This window comes from Oryzias latipes, chromosome 12 (genome assembly GCF_002234675.1).
Source record: "Oryzias latipes chromosome 12, ASM223467v1".
NCBI classification, from domain to species: Eukaryota; Metazoa; Chordata; class Actinopteri; order Beloniformes; family Adrianichthyidae; genus Oryzias; species Oryzias latipes.
In genome coordinates this window covers 4,246,075-4,265,686 of record NC_019870.2, presented here as the reverse complement: position 1 = coordinate 4,265,686, position 19,612 = coordinate 4,246,075, and the positions used below count along the sequence as shown (strand labels likewise).

General features: G+C 45.8%; 1 protein-coding gene across 9 annotated transcripts in view; it reads left to right on the top strand.

The window, feature by feature from the left end:
- The window catches only part of mast4 (microtubule associated serine/threonine kinase family member 4), a 133,457-nt gene extending 120,806 nt beyond the window's left edge, over nt 1–12,651 (top strand). For 8 of the 9 annotated variants that reach the window (XM_023960995.1, XM_023960994.1, XM_023960992.1 and 5 more), the window contains 10 exons: nt 623–745; nt 904–1,013; nt 1,099–1,220; nt 1,313–1,527; nt 2,329–2,517; nt 4,468–4,694; nt 5,676–5,798; nt 6,636–6,772; nt 7,477–7,661; nt 7,778–12,651. In XM_023960995.1, coding sequence (XP_023816763.1) covers nt 623–745; nt 904–1,013; nt 1,099–1,220; nt 1,313–1,527; nt 2,329–2,517; nt 4,468–4,694; nt 5,676–5,798; nt 6,636–6,772; nt 7,477–7,661; nt 7,778–11,370 — 5,024 coding nt within the window. In that variant the 3' untranslated portion in view covers nt 11,371–12,651. The remainder of the gene's footprint in view (nt 1–622; nt 746–903; nt 1,014–1,098; nt 1,221–1,312; nt 1,528–2,328; nt 2,518–4,467; nt 4,695–5,675; nt 5,799–6,635; nt 6,773–7,476; nt 7,662–7,777) is intronic. The other variant, XM_023960993.1, reaches the window with a different exon arrangement.
- The last annotated feature ends 6,961 nt before the right edge of the window (nt 12,652–19,612 follow it).

The following is a 19,612-nucleotide window of genomic DNA, read 5'->3' as shown; positions in this document are numbered from 1 at the left end:
CACCCTCTGCTTTCTCCCTCACACATCCCGTCCCCGCATCTGCGCGCTCTTTCTCAGAGACGGGAGCGCGTAGTTTTATGCACGTCAATTCACAGGTTTCCAGCTGGTACAAACTCTGTGAAATAATAAATAATAGTAACTGATAGCGCTGGCGCAGATTTCTCTCTCTAAGCACCGCTACTACTGCGCGCCTCTAGCATCGCATCGCGCCCGAGAAGGACTGGACTAATGATAAAAAAAAAAGTATAATTAAAGATTTGTCTGCGAGCCACATGTGACCATCAAAAGAGCCATATATGGCTCGCGAGCCATAGGTTCCCGACCCCTGCTTTAAGGTATAACTGTGAAAAATGAACACGAGTCATTGGATGAAGCGTAACAGAACAATATGACATAGGACATGGAAGTATTTGGATTGTGGGCGTAGTTAACAAAAAACCTGCGTTGCTAAGGAAACTTTTGCAGATTATTTTTAAAACTGTGCAGTTGTTCGTCCCCCTTAGGTGACCAACAAATAATATGGTTGCTATGGAGATATTACCAACAGAAAAGAAGCCATTAAACTCCCCACGAGTTTGTCAAAAGCAGCTCCGGATACCTGGAACTGTTTCTCTGCCTGCAGGTGGCGCTGCGGAAGTGAAGCAGCATCAGTTCTTCCACCACCTGGACTGGAACGGCCTGCTGAGGCAGAAGGCTGAGTTCATTCCCCAGCTGGAGTCTGAGGATGACACCAGCTACTTCGACAGTAAGTTTTTTTGTCTTTGATCGTGGTCTTAATACCAAACTCGTGCAGTTCCACTAAATACAAAAACAGATTCAAACAATAAGGTCAAACACAGCTCAGCTTGATAAACATCATTCCAGACTTTAAAGAGTTTAAAATCTGACTCCCTCCCCCTTTAGCTCGCTCTGAGAGGTACCACCACCTGGAAACGGAGGAGGACGACACAAACGATGAGGACTTCAGCGTGGACCTGCGGCAGTTCTCCTCCTGCTCCCACAGATTCTCCAAGGTTGGTCACCATCGGGCAGCCGAACAGCCCCCTCCCTCAGTGTGTAGGCCGGAGAAGAGTTTCTAACTGGGAGGATCCCTGTCAGGTTTACAGCAGCCTGGATTTGTCCCGGGGGCATCTGGAGGAGAAGGGGGAGGCGGAGGAGAAGAAGAGCGAGAGCCCTCTGACGGTGGACTCCCTCAGCTGGACGCCAGACTTTGCGGACGTGTAAGACCCCCCCCGCCCACCAGCTGTGATGAGTTTTTGAAAGCCCTGCTGGCCCCCTTTGGCTCACCAATGGCGTTTTGTCCTTGAACCAGGCCGTCGCTGTCCCACTCGACCGACTCAGACGGCCTGAACCACGGCCCCCGATCCAGTCTGCTGCCAAAGTTTGCCATTTCCGCCGAGAGCGAAGGGGACGACACCTCAGGGCTCGGGGACCCCAGCAAGGCCTCCTTCTCCATGGGGGAGCTGCTTCAGGACGAGGCCGACGCCACCACGCCCGGCAGCAGCCACAGCGGCGCCACGCTGTCAGGTCAGAGGTCATCCCAGAACTCCAGGGGGCGGGATCTTAAAGTCGCAGTTTCTCTTGGTGTTTTATTTTTGTTTTTATTCGAAGAGCAAAAAGGTTAATGAAGCTGAAATAGTTTGACCTTATTGTGATCTGAAGATTTAGATTTTTTTTGTCCACTAGAACTTGAACTAACATCTGTTTCATTACTATTGGCAGCTGAAATGATGTAAAATCCAAACAAATTAGAATTTTCCTTTAGGTTTTAGTGAGACAGAATGCTGTTTTTTTGTCTCACCATCAATCATTAACTCAGAAACCCTTATTCCTTCAAAAAGATCTTTTCTTTAATTGTTTTCAAGGTTTATAAATTTAATCCGAATTCCCAGAAGGATCGTGTTTGTTAATCCCATCCTCGCTCATAAATGGACCTTTTATTCCAAAGGTCCTGCAATGATTGGACTTTCCGGTTGGTTTTTCTGGTGTCACTTAGACCCAAACATGCACATAAAAGTGGTGTGAAATATGGTTTCTTTCCTGGTTTTCTGACTGAAAGGCAAACCTGCCTCATACTCGCACTAGCAAAGCATTTTCTCCCACTTTTTTTTCCCCCTTCTTGTGTTTCTAAATAAAATTGTTGCACGAATTTGTGCAGCAGAATTTATTTTGAAACTATATATTTTTTTGATTTCTCTTAACAAAAAAGTTTAAAATAATAAACTATAATTATTTTTAAATTCTGCAATAGATATATACATTTCTACCTTTTTTACTTAAAAGAATTATCCTTTTTATTTCCCCCTAAAATGCTTCGGTTTCCTGCAGGAAGTTTCTCTGAACATCTGGATCAGCTGACGCCCAGAGGTGAGGACGCCGTGAGCCCCGACAGCACGAGTCCCGCCTCCACAGATCAGCCTCCACATGCGGAGAGCGCGGCAGCGGAGAAACCGTCATCTGTGGCGAAGCTCCCCAAGTCTGTGTCCACTGGGGCTCTGTCTCTGATGATCCCTGCAGGTGAGAAGATCTCCAACCTACCATCACTTAAATGAATGAAACGGGAAGAGCAGCTCAACTAAAAGCCCTCAAAATGAGAGTTAGGATTATCTTTAGACATGTGCATGCCCCCACCCACAAGAGTTTGGACTCCACCCCAAACAGGGATGGAAGGGAATAAAACCTCAGCAGGTCTGTGGAGTCGAAGGCTGGAGCTCCTGAGAATCTGGAGGGCGGCGTTCTTCCACCTCAGATGATAAAATCCACAAGAAACCTCAAATTTATTTATTTTTTTATTGTATGAGATTCAAAATAATACCCCCCATTATTTAAGTAAAGTTTTACAAAAAGAAACTTCATAAACCCAAAGTCGCAAATGTAAAATACTTCAAAAGAAGGCTTTTCACTGAAATTATTAGGTAAGATTGAAGAAGATTAATCACAACAAAATAATCGCATGACTGGTGGGTTGAGCAGCTGGTCTGGGGTTCAACTCCCAGGTCGACCTCATATTTCAATCAGCCGGGAAAACGTTAGATTTAGTTTTTTCCTTTCATAAATTTGCAACCTGCAGGATTTTCTCTGCACACAATTAATTAAATCCTTTGACCAAAAATCACATTTTGCGTTAGTTTTAGTGTTTAAATGAAGTTATATTTGAGAAAACTTCTGCTGTGGAGATGAAACGTTAAACTCAAAGCAGAAAGATGTTTTCCTCAGAATTAGAGCAGATGAACTGACAGGAACTTACAGCTCTCTGAACATTTACCATTAAGATGGTATTAATTACATTGATAATCCTTAATGTTTAATTTTCCCTGTATGATGGTGCTCTACAAATAAGTTGATTTTTTACGTTCGTGTGTGTTTTCCTGGTCCATTCGTCTTTTTGCCGATTATTCCAGCACCACACGAACGCAGCATCTCTCTATGTTTTTGACTGAGGGACATCGACCTGACGGTGAAAGTGGCACTAAAATGAGAACAAAAGGCACAGTTTTTAAATGAACAGTCCATAATGTTCAGTTTTCAAATATTATTATAAGTAAGATTACATAGTTTTGATTTGAAATGATTTGAAATGGTTTATTTCAAGCAATCAAATAGGAAATATACACAAAAACAATACAATCATCAGTTATACAATCATACAATGATGAATCAACTTTGGATATTTAGACATATTAATAAATGTTGCTTGAAAGGGAGTGGAAGGAAGCAAATTTATATAATCCCACCCCTGTTCTACCGTAACCATTTTATTACATCATTTATCATTATCTGGTTCCTAGGTTTTATCAGACAGGATTAAGAATCCTGAAATAGCAATAAAGCACACGACAAAGATGAATTACTTAAGTTATTTTGTAAAAAAGAATAACTTTTTAGAAATCAACATGGCAAATGAAGATCAGTTATCCAAAATATATGCAGATTATGTTACTTAAAAAAGTAATTGATAAGATTAAAAAATAATATTATATCAGTAAAATAGACACAACCCTGTTTCAGAAATTTTCATGGCAAAATTTGATCAAGTATCAAACGTTAAAAATATGTGCAAAAGTATGTTTCATTTGGAAAAATCATGAATCAACTTGGTGAAGTAATATCCTTAAAAGTCAATCAATTTAACCATTTTCATTAATTGATTAATCATTTGTTTCTATATTTCATATTCAGTTTACAAGCTAAATGTTTAGTTTGTAAATGAGGTTTTCGGACAGATTTTTATCTTCTTTCTTTCTCTGAGGTGGATTGATTTCCAAAACACTCCAAACGTCTGCTCCTGGTTCGGCCCTCCTGTCCAATTTCAGAACTTTTTTGTGGACCACAAGTCAAAAAGTTTGCCCACCTTTGGTTTAGAGTTTTCTGGGAGCTCCGCCCTCAAAGCAGTCGTCATGGGGGGTAAAGAGGGATGGAATCCATCATAGGATCTGCTCAGCTGGTGGTTGTTTCTCCTCCTTCCAGATATCTTCGGCGTGTCCCCTCTGGCCAGCCCCCTGTCTCCGTACTCCCTCTCCTCCGACCCGTCCTCCAGAGACTCGTCTCCGAGCAGAGACTCCTCCCTCTTCAGCGCCATCCCGCGCCAGCCCGTCGTCATCCACAGCTCGGGGAAGAAGTTCGGCTTCACGCTGAGGGCCATCCGGGTCTACGCCTGTGACGGCGACATGTACACCGTGTACCACATGGTCTGGGTGAGGAGCCGATGAAGGGGGTGAAGCTCATCCGCTCAGATCCCTAAAGGATCTCCGAGTGGAGTCGCTGCTGCAGAGATTTCATCTGTTTGTGGGAAAATTCATCCGCCTGTTAGGATCAAAAAGGAGACGGAAGAGAAAAGATCTCTGCTCAGGAGGTTTCTCCTAATGCAGCCCAGAGCTTCTAAATTAATCTGAGATTAAGGATAAATGAATTAAAAAACACATTTTCATTTAAAAATCAGTTATTATTTCTGAATAAAGCTAATTTATTAAATCTGAAGAAATAATCAAGGCGGAAATGTTGTTTTCTTTAATTTCCTGTTAGTTTTTAACTTTAGAGATGGCCACAAATGTGTAAATATGACACATGTATATGTTTAGTATACTTTAAATGTATACTAAATATCACTATGAGTTATATGATTTCTTGTTGATCCTTCATTTATACCAGGAAAAAGAAACTTATAGAAGAAAACCTCCATAAAACATTCTGACTTTGCAAATACATCCTCTGTAGAGGACTTTTCTAAACCTTAGTATCTCCAAACCAGTGCACACAAGTGAATAAAATCCATTTAGAGAATATTTGGAGCTTTTCAAGGATACTAAACGTGAAGGGGCGGGGCTCTGGGAATCATTAATAAACAATTAAAATGGCAGTATTGGATCTGAGGGGCCATCACTGATATTTAAAGAAGCAGATGATTTCTGATGATAATCTTCGTCAATAAAGATCCATTATCATACGGCGGCTCCTCTGTAGCTCCGCCTCTGGTTGAGATTAAGACGCTGACCGATGAAAATCGTGAAAATAACAAAGTTCTTTAGAAATCGGATGCATTTTCTGTAAATATTTTTGATGAAATCAGCAGAAAGGTTCAGGAGGAATGTTGATCTTTTTTTTTTTTTTATCCAGTCCTGATTTGAAATCAGGAATTGCAAATCTAAAGATCAACATGCGATGCTTTTGTGTGTCAGAATGTGGAGGAAGGCGGGCCGGCGCAGAAAGCGGGACTGAAGGCCGGAGACCTCATCACCCACGTGAACGGAGAAACGGTCCACGGTCTGGTCCACACTGAAGTGGTGGAGCTCCTGCTGAAGGTAACCAGACCAGACTGTGCTGGAGCGTCGTTTCGGATGTCTTTACAGCTTAAACAGTTTCTTACTTCAGAAAGAATTTATGGCCAAGTTTTGCTGAACGTTTTTTTCAACATTAATGACTGATTTTCAGTGATAGAATCGTGTTTACATGGAGAATAAGAACAGAAAACGTGCAACTGCACTGCCAAAACGAGCCCTGGAGAAATATGTCAGAAATTCCTTAAATTTAAAGTTTTCCATGAAAAACAAAACAACGGTGTGAGAAAAACCGTATTTAAAAAAAATACAAGTTAGTACAATATGTTTTCTTAAAGACCCACTCAGATGAAAATTGTGTTTTTAAAATTTTTTTGCCTCATTTTTTTCTAAAGGTTTAAGACAATTATGAAACTTAAAATTGTATTCTGAGTATTTCTTTATCCAAATCATTGTCAACCTGGAGTAATGTTATGTTGGGGGTGTGAGGAGCTGTAAACTAGCGGGGAGAGTGTGTAAGCAGACGGGTGATGGGAAAAGGGGCGGGCTTACTCCCCATCAACAGTGCCACTCACAAGTCAAAGACGAATCTCTAATTCTCTCTGATGAAAGTTTTTGGACAAAACTGCAGGGTTTTTTTTCTTGTCTAAAAACGGTGCAATCATGATTAAAATAGCGCTGGGAACGCTTTTACAAAAGTTTAAAAAAATGATCCGAGTGGGACTTTAAACTGAGATTATTTTCTAAGATGATCCTTTTTCTGTCAAGACAGAAAATGAGACAATTTTTCTTGTAAAAACGGTCTTTCTACTTTCTAAATATTCAGCCCAAATATGAACACGAAAACTGTGTTTCTCTCAGAGCGGCAGCAAAGTGGCCATCTCCACCACCCCCTTTGAGAACACGTCCATAAAAACCGGCCCGGCCCGGAGGAACAGCTACAGGAGCAAGATGGTGAGGTGTGGAAAGAAGCCCAAGAAGGAGAAGACGCCGGAGAGGTAAATGTTTTGTTACACGCACAACAAAAATTCCAGAATGTTTCATTTCCGTCGTGAATACAGAAAATTAAGTAGCAACACACAATGCAATCATTTATATGCAAGTTAGAAAATTACATATAAACTCTGATTCTCTGGATTTGGAGAAAAAATGTAAAAATAACCTGATTTGTTCAAAATGATCAGGTTTAAGTGGAAACGTGACCTTCAAAAATGAAAATTCAGCACGAGGAGGAATGGAGTTTTTCCCATGAAATAATTGATTTCTCAGATTTTATTTAAAAAAATTTAAATATTAAGTCGTCATCGTCGTCGAAAAACAGCAAATCGTTTGTGAGGCAAAAAATGTAGAATCTGAATTTTTCTCTTTTTGTCTTATGCTTCTTTTTTCATCTGTTAGAAAGATTATTTAAAGTTTTGAATGTTTTTTGCAGAAACACTAAAGAAACATGAAAAATGTTCAAGTTAGCTTGTGTTTTGGTTTATGTTTAATTACATTTCTTTTTTATATATTCATTTTTTCATTGTGTTTTGGTTTCCTGCATTTTATTTTAATATTATATTAATGCCAATTTTTTTTCTTCTTATTTGATTTGTTGATGTGCTCAGGGCAACCTCAGGCGCTTTTCTCCTGTCGTCCAGTAGGGGGCAGACACGCGCTGACATGTGATCCTGGTTTCTGTGTTTCTGTCCTGCGGTTTCAGGCGGCGTTCTCTTTTCAGGCGCTTCGCGATGCAGCCGTCTCCTCTGCTGCACACCAGCCGCAGTTTCTCCTCCCTCAACCACTCCCTTTCCTCCGGTGAGAGTCTCCCTGGCTCCCCCACCCACAGCCTCTCCCCTCGCTCCCCCACCGCCGCCCTCCGCCCCTCACCAGACTTCACCCAGTCAGGTGGAGATTTTATCTTCTCGTGATAAAATCTGATCCAGAAATCTTTCACAGAGCTTCTTGTGCGGCTGTTAATTACTTTTTTTCTTTATTCTTTTTCTTTCTCCGTCTTCCCGCAGGGGGGAACTCGTCGCAGAGCAGCTCCCCCAGCTCCAGCGCCCCCAACTCCCCCGCGGGCTCGGGCCACATCCGGCCCAGCACCCTGCACGGCCTGGGCCCCAAGCTGCCGGGTCAGAGGCTCCGGCAGGGCCGCCGCAAGTCCGTCAGCGGCATCCCCCTCTCCCCTCTGGCCCGGACGCCCTCCCCCACCCCCCAGCCCACGTCTCCACAGCGCCCCCCCTCCCCGCTCTTCAGCGGACACACCGTGGCCATCTCCAAGACGACCCCGGCCTTCCCGGCCAATATCCACTCCCCCCCGACGATTGTGCGCCACATCGTCTGCCCCAAAAGTGCGGAGCCGCCCCGCTCCCCCCTCCTGAAGCGAGTCCAGTCTGAGGAGAAGCTGGGCCCCTCCTACACAGGGGACAAGAAGCACCTCTGCCCCCGCAAGCACAGCCTGGAGGTGACTCAGGAGGAGGTGCAGGACGAGGAGCTGAACGACCACAGCGCTGACGAGACGTCCAGCGAGACGCTGCCCGTCTCGCGCCTACGGCCCGTCGAGCAGGGCTGCCTGAAGCGGCCCCCCAGCCGGAAGATGGGCCGGCAGGAGTCCGTGGAGGAGCTGGACAAGGAGAAGCTTAAGTGTAAGATGGTGGCGAAGAGACAGGACTGGTCTGAGAGGAGAGAGTCCCTGCAGAAGCAGGACGCCCTGCTCGACTGCGACGCACTGCCCCCCTGTGGCGAGGATAGGAGCGACGCCTTTCTGTTCCGAAGCAAAGCCAAATCCCAGAACGTCCCAGAACTGAGCCCAGCAGACGCCAAAGCAGCCGGTCCAACCCTGAAGGACGTGCTGTACAAAAAGCTGTCCTCGCGAGTGTCTGAGGGCATCTCCGAGGCTTCCAGCAGCAGCAGCTGCGACAGTGACGGCGCCCCCGCCCACCCCCGACAGGTTAAGGACACTCTGAAACCCGAGCGGCTGGACTTCAAAGCCCCCAACATGGAGTTCACCAGGAAGAGGCTGTCCTTCGAGGAGCGGGACGACTGCATGTGTCGACTGTCGCCCGGCCTCCACGAGAACCTCCACTTCGGCTCCATGAGGTCCAAGAGCCTGCAGCTGGATGAGCACCTGAAGGGGGGGGCGCACCCCAGCCCCGAAGGTCTGAGTCCCAAGCTCTACTCTGGGAGGGGGGAGAGCGCCGTGGAGAAGCTGCAGCTCATCTCGTCTGCAGAGTCGCAGCTCAGAAAGACGTCGTCCGACTACAAACTGGAGGGGCGCCACGTCTCCTCGCTCAAACCTCTTGAAGGAACTCTGGACATCGGCCTCCTTTCAGGTCCCAGAGTTTCCAAAGCGGAAACTTTTTTCCCCAAAGTGACGGACAACGCGGGCGACGGCGCCGCTGCAACCTCCCCCGTCCGGCTCCACAGCCCGACAGAGCGACAGAAGAGCCTCGCCTCCCTGAGGAACGCGGACAGGATGAAGAGCCCGCTGACCGCCTGCCTCGGCGCCGAGGTCGCATCTTCAGGAAACGGCTCGGCGGTTTCCAGGGAAACGGCGGGAGCAGCAGAGGGAAAAAGCTTTTCTGAGAAATCACAACCCAGAGAACAGTCACAGGCTCCGCCCTGCAAACCCGAGGCCTTCGCCGTCAAACAGGAGAGCAGGAGCGGCACCAAGGCTGAGCACAGAGCCCCACGGCACGCCTCTCACTTCTCCACCTGCGGAAGAACTCCCTCCATACGGGAAGTGAGTAACGAGGACCAGGAAGAGGAGGCGGAGCAACAGGAGGAAGAGGTCAGAGCAACACCGACGTCAAAACACAGCAAAACTGAGGAGTCGTTGAGTTCTGCAAAGCTGGAGGCGACTGCGGCTGCAGCTGATCCATCACCTGAATCCGCTCTGGATGCAGGACAGCCCCCCAGCTGCGAGGGGGCAGAACCTGCTGCTCAGAACCCAAGCAGAACCTTAGGTTCCAAAGTTCCAGAGCGATTGGTCGCTGCTTCAGCTCCAGAGAAAGCTCTGCTGCTGAACATCGGCTCCACACAGCAGCAGCCCCACGTCCCAACCGCAGGATCTGCTTCTGAGCAGGACGGCAAAACCGCAGACGAAGCTGCTGCCAGGGTGCAACAAAACATCGCAGACTCAACACAACCTGGCGGCAACTCTGCCGCCGCAGACGACAAGAGAGACCTAGTGTCACCCAGAAGGAAAGATCCAGAATCCAGCGAGGATTCAGGAAGAAAAGACGAAACTGTCAAAAACGTTTTTGCTGCTGCAAACCTGCAACTTACAGCAAATTCAGCTGTTTCCAGTCTGAAAGGCAAAGTCAGCCCTGAACCGCAACCTGCAACACAAATCGCACCACACCTCACAACACAACCTGCAGTGCAATCTAAATCCCCACTAGCAACACAACCTGCAACAAAGCTTGCAACACAACATGTAGCACAACCTGCGGTGCAATCCACATCACTACTCGCAACACAACCTGCAGTGCAATCCACATCACTAATCGCAACACAACCTGCAAACAAACTTACAACACAACATGTAACACAACCTGCAGTGCAATCCAAATCACTACTTGCAACACAACCTCCAACCAATCTTACAACACAACATGTAACACAACCTGCAGTGCAATCCACATCACTACTCGCAACACAACCTGCATCAAAACATACAACACAACCTGTATCGCAGCCTACATCCCCACTTGCAACACAACCTACAGCAAAAACTGGTAAACAACAGATGCAACCTGCAACAAAATGTTTTACACAACCTGCAACCCAAACTGCAGCACAAGACACACCTAAATTTACAACACAACCAACAGTGCAACCCAGCTCCCAACTTTCAACACAACTTCAAAAGCAACCTGCATCACAAACTGCGGCACAACCCATTGTGCAACCGAGATCGCCACTGGCAGCACAACCTGCAACACAACTTCAAAAGCAACTGGCAGTGCAACCTTTCCCACAAACTGCATCCCAGCTGGCAACCGCTGCGCCTGCAGCCGCTGCGCCTGCAGCCGCTGCGCCTGCAGCCGCTGCGCCTGCAGCCGCTGCGCCTGCAGAGGAGCGAACCGTCAAATGCAGCTCGATCCTCAAACAGCTCCAAGAACCTGCAGCCATTAACAAGCAAACACAGGACGAAGCGGCTTTTCTGACGCCTGAAGAGTCCGTGCAGCTCAAAGGTCCTGCAGCAGAGTCCAAAGCCAAAGCCCCGCCCCCTAAAAGTCTAAAGGCTGCGGCTCCATCAGCAGCCGTCAGACCTAAAGACCTCACGCCCAAGATCCAGACCCATCCGGACCCCAAACCTGCAGCTCAGGCTCAGCTGCCTCCATGCGCCTCTCAGCCCGACCTGCAGAAACCTGCAGCAAAGAAGGAGTCCAGCCTCAAACCCGAGAGCCAGAAGGTCCCAGAAACCAGAACCGGCGCCCCGGACAGGCAGCCGGTCTCCACCCGGAAGGAGCCGGCAGACAGGAAGAAAAAGGAGGAAGTCCCGCCTCCGCAGAAGAACACTAAACGAGATCCGAACCGGGCGTCTCCGTCTGCTGACAAAGACAGGTGTCGGCCGCAGAAGGAGTCTCCGCGCAGCAACAGGAAGTGACATCACATCCAGTTTAAAAAAAACAACCATGAACATGTCGCAGCATCCCCGCGCTTTTTATTCTTTTTTGTTTCAGGACCGGGCAAGCTGTTCCACGCCGATGTCTGTGCTCTGAATGTACCGTTTGTCTGGAAATGTTTGGTTTCAGCCGAACCGGAAAACCGCCGCCGTAAGAAGATTTGAGCTGCTCTCTTTAAGCGAAGGCGACCGGAGGTCTTCTCGCGCAGGAGATCTGTGCTGCGCTGAGGAGACGGCGTTCCGTCTTCTCCAAAAAAAAGAAAAAGGAAAAAGATTTCATGTAAATCCAATATGAGTGAAGGGGCCTTAGATTCACGGGGAATAATTTGCTCACATTCCTTTGACATCTGTACATATTGATTTTTAAGCAATATGGTGTAAATAGAACCATGTCCGACACGGGGCTGACTCGATTGTCTTACACGTGAAGATTTTGCCGTTAGTGCGCTCGTGGAAGATGTGAGCCACGTTTTCTGGTGTTCTCAAAAAGAAGCTGGAAGGTCTTTCTGAAAATGTAGCACGAGATGAAGAATGTTTGCAGGAGGCAAAAACGAAAAAACTAGGAAGTATTGAAGTTTCACGAGGGTTCATGAGTGTTTGCATCTCATGCATCAATCCATCACCTGAACAGGAAATCCACCGTACGAACCCCCCTGCTTGTGATCGCGTCCCCCTGCAGTTCTTTCCACCTTTCTGGGTTTTAGAGGCCTTTCTTTTTTTTTTTAAAGCGACGTCCAGAGCCTGTAGTGTTAGCAGAATGGAAAAAAAAAAATCCACTCAAGTTGATTCGCTGTGATCTAAGAGGTCGTGACTGACTTCAGTCTGAACTGTGAGAACAGAAGCACCTTATGGAAACGCGGAGCCGAAAGCCGTCTCTTCTTTAGTCCGGTGATCAAATCCTCGAAGCACATCAGTGTTTGTTTACAAAGCATCATGGATGTATATTTTGTATATCGTCGAGTTGCCAAAATCTTCGTGAGATGATGTCGCTTCTAGCCGTGTTGCTCCTTTGGCCTCTGGGACGTTTCGTTTGTGCCGTAATCGGTGTCTGCTCTCCGTTTTCTTCCTTCCTGTGTGCAAAAACTCAAAGTGTTTTGATGAACATGGTTTGTCTTTTAGAAAATGTGCAATAAAAGTGTTCTGAGTTTTTGTATTTTCCAAGAAGGAAAGCTCTATGGATGTCATAGATGTTGTATATTAACAGATATTTATACTTATGTTGCGTAAAATTGAAAATAAAATGAAATTCTGAGATTTTGTTTGGATTTTTCTCCGTCTCCATTCTTGTAAAATCTTTAAATTCTCCTCGGATAGGAATAAAGCAGTTTTTTCACTTAGCTAAAGAGTCAGACTCAACAGAAAATACTCCACTAAACATTTCATGATTGCAGCTCTCAATTTTCCCTAAAATTATTTATTATAAATGAATAGAATTGACCCTTTAGTAGCTTCTGACTGACCAGCGTGTTTGCCGGTGACATGGGAAGGATGCCGACCCGCCGTCAGCTTAGTTCTCATTCCAAATTTAACCTGAAGGGTTCAAAAAAAGTGCGTAACTTTTAAATTTTAGGTTCAAAACAAACATAGCCAGATTTATGACCCATAATTGTGACGCCCCTCTGAATAAATCCTTGGAACATTTTATAGAGTTTATTGGAAGCTCACCTGTTTTTTCTACTGTTTATCTTGGCTTTGCTTTGCTTTTAGTTTCATCATTTCACTTTCAACACTTTGTTATAAAACATAAACATTTTAGGGTTTTTATGTTTTATTAAAACGGCTACTTTGCCCACAAGTAGCCGGGATGGGCTCCAGCAGCCATGTGACCCCAAAAGGGACATAAACGGGTATAGAAGATGAACGATGAATGAGCTTTTCATTTAGTTTTAGGGAATTTTGAGTTCTCAATGAGAAAAACAGTCCAGTCCAAAACTGCTGTGGGACAGAATTACCAGTGAAAATTGTAAAATAGTAAAAAATGTTCAGAAAGGACCCCAAACTACGAAGGCTTAAGAAGAGAGGTCCTCCTCACTGCTGCAGGCCCTGTTGTGCCCCGCACCACCAACAGGGGGCAGCCTGTCTCTCGTTGTTCAGCAGTGAAGCAGGCCCTCTGTTGTTGGAGCTGCAGAGCAGTAATGACAGGGGTGAAAAGGCAGCATGTCGAGGCGTGCTGGCTCCCCTTTTAGACATCAGCAGCCCTTAAGGGGGGGCTCCTGAGGCAGAGTTGAGGCCCCCCACCACTCTGTAGTTCAACGTCGTCACGGGTAGCGGTGATCAGGGTCCTCACAGACGGACAAATCAATACTTGATTGGAGGAAGTAGAGCAGCAGCTCCTGCTGCTCAAGTGCAGAACTTCTCTGTGACTCATTTATTTGCATTAATTGGCTCTGTGTATCACCCCCCCCCCCAGACTGGAACGATTTTCTCCCCTCGAGACTCTTCCCTCATGTATTAATCACAGCTGCAGACCTCAGTCGTCGTAAAATAAACCAGACAATGAAGGAAACGTGTCCACACATGCAGCCGAGCCACCGGGGGTTAAGGCCGATCCGCACCGAGGATGTGACCCGGCCACGTGCATTGTTATCAGCTGGGTGGGGGGTGGTGGGCAGGGAGGTGCTCAGACCTGTGTGTACGTCAGAGAAAGTGAAAGGGTGGGGACAGGATTATCAGTCTGCCTCCATTTCACCTGAAGATCAAAGATCGGATTCAAAGGCTGATTTTTTTTTTTTTATTCTCGTTTGGGAAAATTCTCTGCCGAAAACAAAGTAAAGTGGATTTGACTGCCGAAAACATCGTAAAAAATCCAGTTTTACTTTTCGCATTCCTGTTTTTACTCTGTGGCCTTAATTAGAATCTTCTGCTGCTTATTTCCTGCAGAAGTAACATAATTACTGCAATTAAACCCCCCATGTGAGTAATCTAATTCTGGTCTTGATGTTCTCCGTGGAAGAAGTGTTGTGACCAGCTGGAGCGAACGCTTGGACGAGCACAGATGTATGAAATCTGAAAGGTTACAGCAAACCTACCAGAAAGCAACAGAGCTCATTAATCAGAGAAGTGAGCGGGCCGGCGGGGTCCCTCCACCGGACTGCAACACAAAGCATGACTGGAGTTCACCAAGAGGGGAATGGAAGCCCCTCCTGGATGATTCAAGTCCTTTCTCATAGACGTCCGACTAGGCAGCAAATCCTGAAAAACCTGGTGTCTTGTTTGAGTTTACTTTCACACTGTCCCCATGAGAGTGGACTAGACCCCTTGAATTATTATGCAGTTTCAGCAGATGCTAATTTGTGGGGGCTAAGCTAACGGCTTAAAGATTGGCAGAATCTAAATTCATTCCCTACCCCTACAGTTCCTCCCTTTGTTTTCAATTGTAGGGGCATTGGAGCTGTAGCGGTGTCCCAAAGTTTTTTTTTTTTGTTTATTTTTTAAGGAGGAGCCGTAGTGACTCAGTGCAACGCAGAGGAGAGACTCATTTCTTCAAGAGGTTGTGCTCAGAAGTACAAAAGTTTATATTTTAAATGTAACTACTGAGTTTGATGTCAGTTACACGCTAACATAGATAACACGCGACTATTGATGATGTCATCAAGTGGTAGTAATGTCAAGATTTGACGCTATTTTTCCATAACTCTCCGCTTGGAGGGATAAAAATAGGGTTACGGAGAAGCCGGGGGGGAGGGGTCGGGAATGAATTTGGATTCGGCCATTGACTGTACATGAGAACTGGACTTCATCTATGGTAAATGGTTTATGTACGGTGTAGGTACCGTAACCATCCGGCCTGCAATAACCGTTCGGGGTCCTTTGGACTGAGGATGACATCACACTACGGTAGCCCCACTTGGACAAACTGCGTAGCAAGGAGATTTGCTTGGGCTCTACATATTTTCATTTCACGTTTCCTTTTGTAACCTAAAGTTCTTTTCCCTCATAAGGGAACGTCGCTTCTTTTTGAGATATTTCAAATAAAAATATTACATTTCAGAGCATGAATCAACACAATACTTAGACATTTTTTGTTCTTTAATGAAACAAAACATTATAGTTTCATTTTTATTTCAATAATCCCAATTAGGATTTGAGCTCCTTGAGAAATGCAATCTGCTCTGTCCGTCCTGGAAAACAGCAAAAAATCAGACGTCTTTATTTTAAGGCAACGAAAAAGAGAAAAACTTGAGAAGAAAATGAGCTGTGGGGGAAAAAAAGAAAAAGTCTCGTCCTGCAGAAGCTGAAGCTGAAGCTGCAGGTGAGGAAAGCCTCACACTCACGGGTGCACACATCTCACATGCACTTCCATGGAGAGGGGCTACAGGAGAACCCCCCCCCCCCCCCCCCCCCCCAAAAGGCAGGAAGATAATGATCGGGATTTTATTCAAATCCTGCAGTTTTCTGCAGACTCCAGGAGGGGGCGGGGCTTGTGCCTGAACCGGTTGGTTGTTTTTTTTTTGTTTAGTGTGCAATGTTATCAGCCTCTCAAATCGCTGTGCAGGAATTTCATTCCCTTCTTTCCATTGTTTTAGTTCACTGAGGTGTGCAGGTGGCCGTTCACGAGGGCTCCCTTCAGGTGTGGACTCTCTTCGGCTCCGCTGCAGTTTCGTCACTTCATCTCCACACTTTGTGTAGCTCCTTGACTTTTGTCCAAAGTTGTCACCGTTTGACAGAAAGCCTCATGTTTGACTCTGGTGTATTTGAATTCACGACAGACTCTGTGACCTCAGATTGTTGCAGAACAAGCCCACACAATCAACACTCCTCCCCCATGTTTGAAAGCTGGCATGTTGTTTGCTGATGAAGCATATTATGACATCGCTCACCGGAAAAATAAAACATCTTCAATGTTTGTCCTGACATTTAGCTGATGTTGGTCTGAGATTGAGCTCATGGGTTGAGATCTTTTTTTGAGTTTTTCTCTGGACAATTCTGTGTTACCTTTAGCAGCACGGTTCACTTTAAAGTCTGAAGTTTCCCAGAAAGCCATTTAGACCATGTAGGCGAAATGGTAAAGAATCTGAGATCTTCTCTGGGGGTTATGCTTGGGTCACATGCAACGGGTTTTTGGGTTGTCTCACCCGTGGAGGATCGTAGAGAGGACTGGCTGCATCTTGAGGCTCGTACGGCCACCTTGAAGGGATGTCATGAAAATGGAACGTACCTTTGTGCGTGTGGTGAGTATTCGTAGAGCGAATTGAAGTTGCATGCACTTTTGACGTACGGCGCAAGGTGTTGTACGTGCCCTTATGCCAAACTGTAGTTGTTGTGTAAGGTAGCCATACCGGTTTCTGTTGCTTACCGTGCACAAATGGTGCAAGCATGACGTGTTCACGTGACACCCAACTCCCCTTAGGACGCCCAAAGGATACAGACGCCAACTACACTGATTGTCTAAGCCTTGTGCTATCCTATGGGGTCCAAATGACCCGATCCTCACATTGACGTGTTCTCCCTACCATGACAAAGGTGGATAAAGGTGGAAAGATTTCATGTAATCCATGGACACCAGTGAAGATCACAAATCATTGAAGAAAAAAGGTTCAGAGCACTGTCTAATGGGTCTAGATGACCCAACTCCCAAAGTTAAAGTGCCTAGGATAGCACAAGGGCTAATTTCCTCATTTCTGACAGTCAGGCTGCACTGACTTAAGCAGTACTGACAGGCTCCTTGTGCAGAATTGGGGGGCTTGAAAAAAATGAAAAATCCGTACGACACACCAGTACGTCACCTACTTTACCCGTATGTGTCTAACAAGTGTTCACTGCACCAGCAGCATCTCTATATAGAAAAATATGCATGAACATTTTTGCTTTATGAGGTCACTGAGTGGTCTGCGATATGGTCTGTACGGACCACTTGCGTGCCCCCTACAGGTCGACCCATTTTTTTCCCCACCGATCGTATCCACCAGTCAGGGCAGTTGTGATTAAGACAAATTTTTTAAGTTTTAGAGTTTCTTTGAATGCACCTTATAAAGTGGGACTGACTGACAGGTTTATCTCTGACTCTTTTGTCTTGGCTTACAGTTCGGTGCGTCCTTTGGTGAGGAAAATCCAGTAGTCTCAAATATTTGTGAATTTTAGACTTACAGACACTAATTTGAGAACACTTTGGGACACATTTAAGAGAAATAAGGGGAACTCTTAAAACTTCTTAAACTTTTTGAACTTATGCAAAAAACAAATCTAACCCAAAGTTTTTCTGTAATGTCTTTTGCCAATTTGTAGCCGCAAAGAAAGAAGCAAACGAATAAACCAGTCCCTACAGACGACGGTGTCGTGGCTGTTGCATGAGGTGTTAAATGATGAACAAACGGCTGCTACAGATTTGCACTCAGGATTCTATAAAAGGCAAAACAACAACCACAGTTTGGAATGAGGGAGAACAGCCAAAGCTAAACCAGACAAAACAGGAGAAAAGTTTTCAAACTTGCTCAGGGAAATGAGTTTGGCTCAGACATAACAGTTCTGATAATAAACTAAGTGAAAGTGAACGCATTTCTGGTTTTGTGTGCAGACACTGAAGGGGACTGAAGTCCAGGTAGGGAAAACAGCGGTGGGAAGACGGCTTGTTCCCGCACAGCCGTGCAATCGGAGACGCAGATAAATCCTCTCTGTATTAACTTTGCTGCTGGAATTTGTTCGAGTACACTCTGTGACTTGGGGAGCAGCCAAGACTTCAGCCCCGCTCTCATATCTCATGTTGCAACTCATGGCTCGGGGCCGAGCTGGCGTCCTCAGCCGGCGGGCCGTCACGCACTGGGGGGAGGAGCTTCGTGGATGTGGAGGAGCACGTTGAGGATGAGGAAAAGAATGGCTGCTTCTGTTTCAGAAGTGACAGCCGGCCTCCTTTTGTTCTGGACTCTGAGACCCTCCGCCCCGCCATATTCTCTCAGTTTGCTTGTTTTCCAAATGTAATCAAGTATTTCAGCTAATTTCTGTCACTGGTTGAAGAGATGCAGCAGCAGGGAAATCAGTGCTCACAGTTGTGCAACAGGCGGTGGCGTCCGTCCTGTGACTTCTTCTTCGCTCTCGTGTTATTTTGTCTGCTTCTCGTGGATGAAGCAATGTGGACAGAAGGAAAAGAGTCTTTCCAGCGCGGGTGGAGTCTGCCTGAGTGTGGGCGGGTAAACACAACAGCAGCCTCTCATGGAGGTTATGATCGGGGCAGGATTTCAGCTTTTGAACTCGTGAAAGTGGAGCATTGTTGAAACAAATACATGGCGACTTTCCTGCAGCTGCATATGAAGCAGCTTCAGGACATGTGGGAGGAAAAAAAAAACACAACTTGAGGTGCCTCCTTGTGTGGCAGAACACAAACGATGAAGGCCTCTGTAGTTAAACACAAACTGCTGCTGATGATGATGAAGATGATGTTTGCCTAAACGCTATTGTGGTTTCTGTGTAAATATTGAGTGTGCAGACACGCTGCAAGTTCCCAAACACTATCGCTTTGGTTTCATGTTCTGAGCTGGCGTCTGTTTGAGGACAGTCGAGTGTTCAGTCAGGTTCATTCCAGTTCTGTTCCTGGGCGTCGGTCTGAAGAGGGGAAAAAACAAAACGTCCAAAGAACACGGTTCCATTAAAACGTCTAACTGTAAACAATTAGGATAAGTCATGCACCAGATGAAGTGGAAAGTAGAAAAGTCAATGTGACAGACCAGAACCCGACTCTCTGGAATTGCAGCTGAAACTGCTCCGTCTTCATCTGCTGCAAAGGCTGGAGCTAACATTTTCATGCATTTGTGTGCATTTGTTTTGTCGAGGTTGTAAATGATTCCCAGTTATTGCATTTCATTTTTCTTACTTTAGCAAAAGAAGTCGTGAACAAACAAAGAGAGCTTGTGTGAAAGCCGTTCATGAAGGCGTTTAAGGTTTAGGCGACTGGACCCAGACACAGACGCATCAAATTTAGAGAGTTAGCAACAGTTTAACCTTATAAAACTTCACTGAATTATGACTTTTGAAGATTAAAACTCATAGAAACTCTGATTCTCATCAACATCCCATAAACTAAGCTTTCAGGCTCTTTTTGAAACTTCAGAGAATCCTTACAGACACCCATAGAAACAATTCTGAGAACAAATGTAAAATACCAACCCCGTGCCCACTTTCCATCACCCATGATTGAGCCCTCCAGTTTCGTTCTTTCCCGCTTGCTTAAAGCCCTCACACCCCCTAACATTACCGGTTTAACCCAGCCCCCCTTCCTCTCATTATAGTCCGT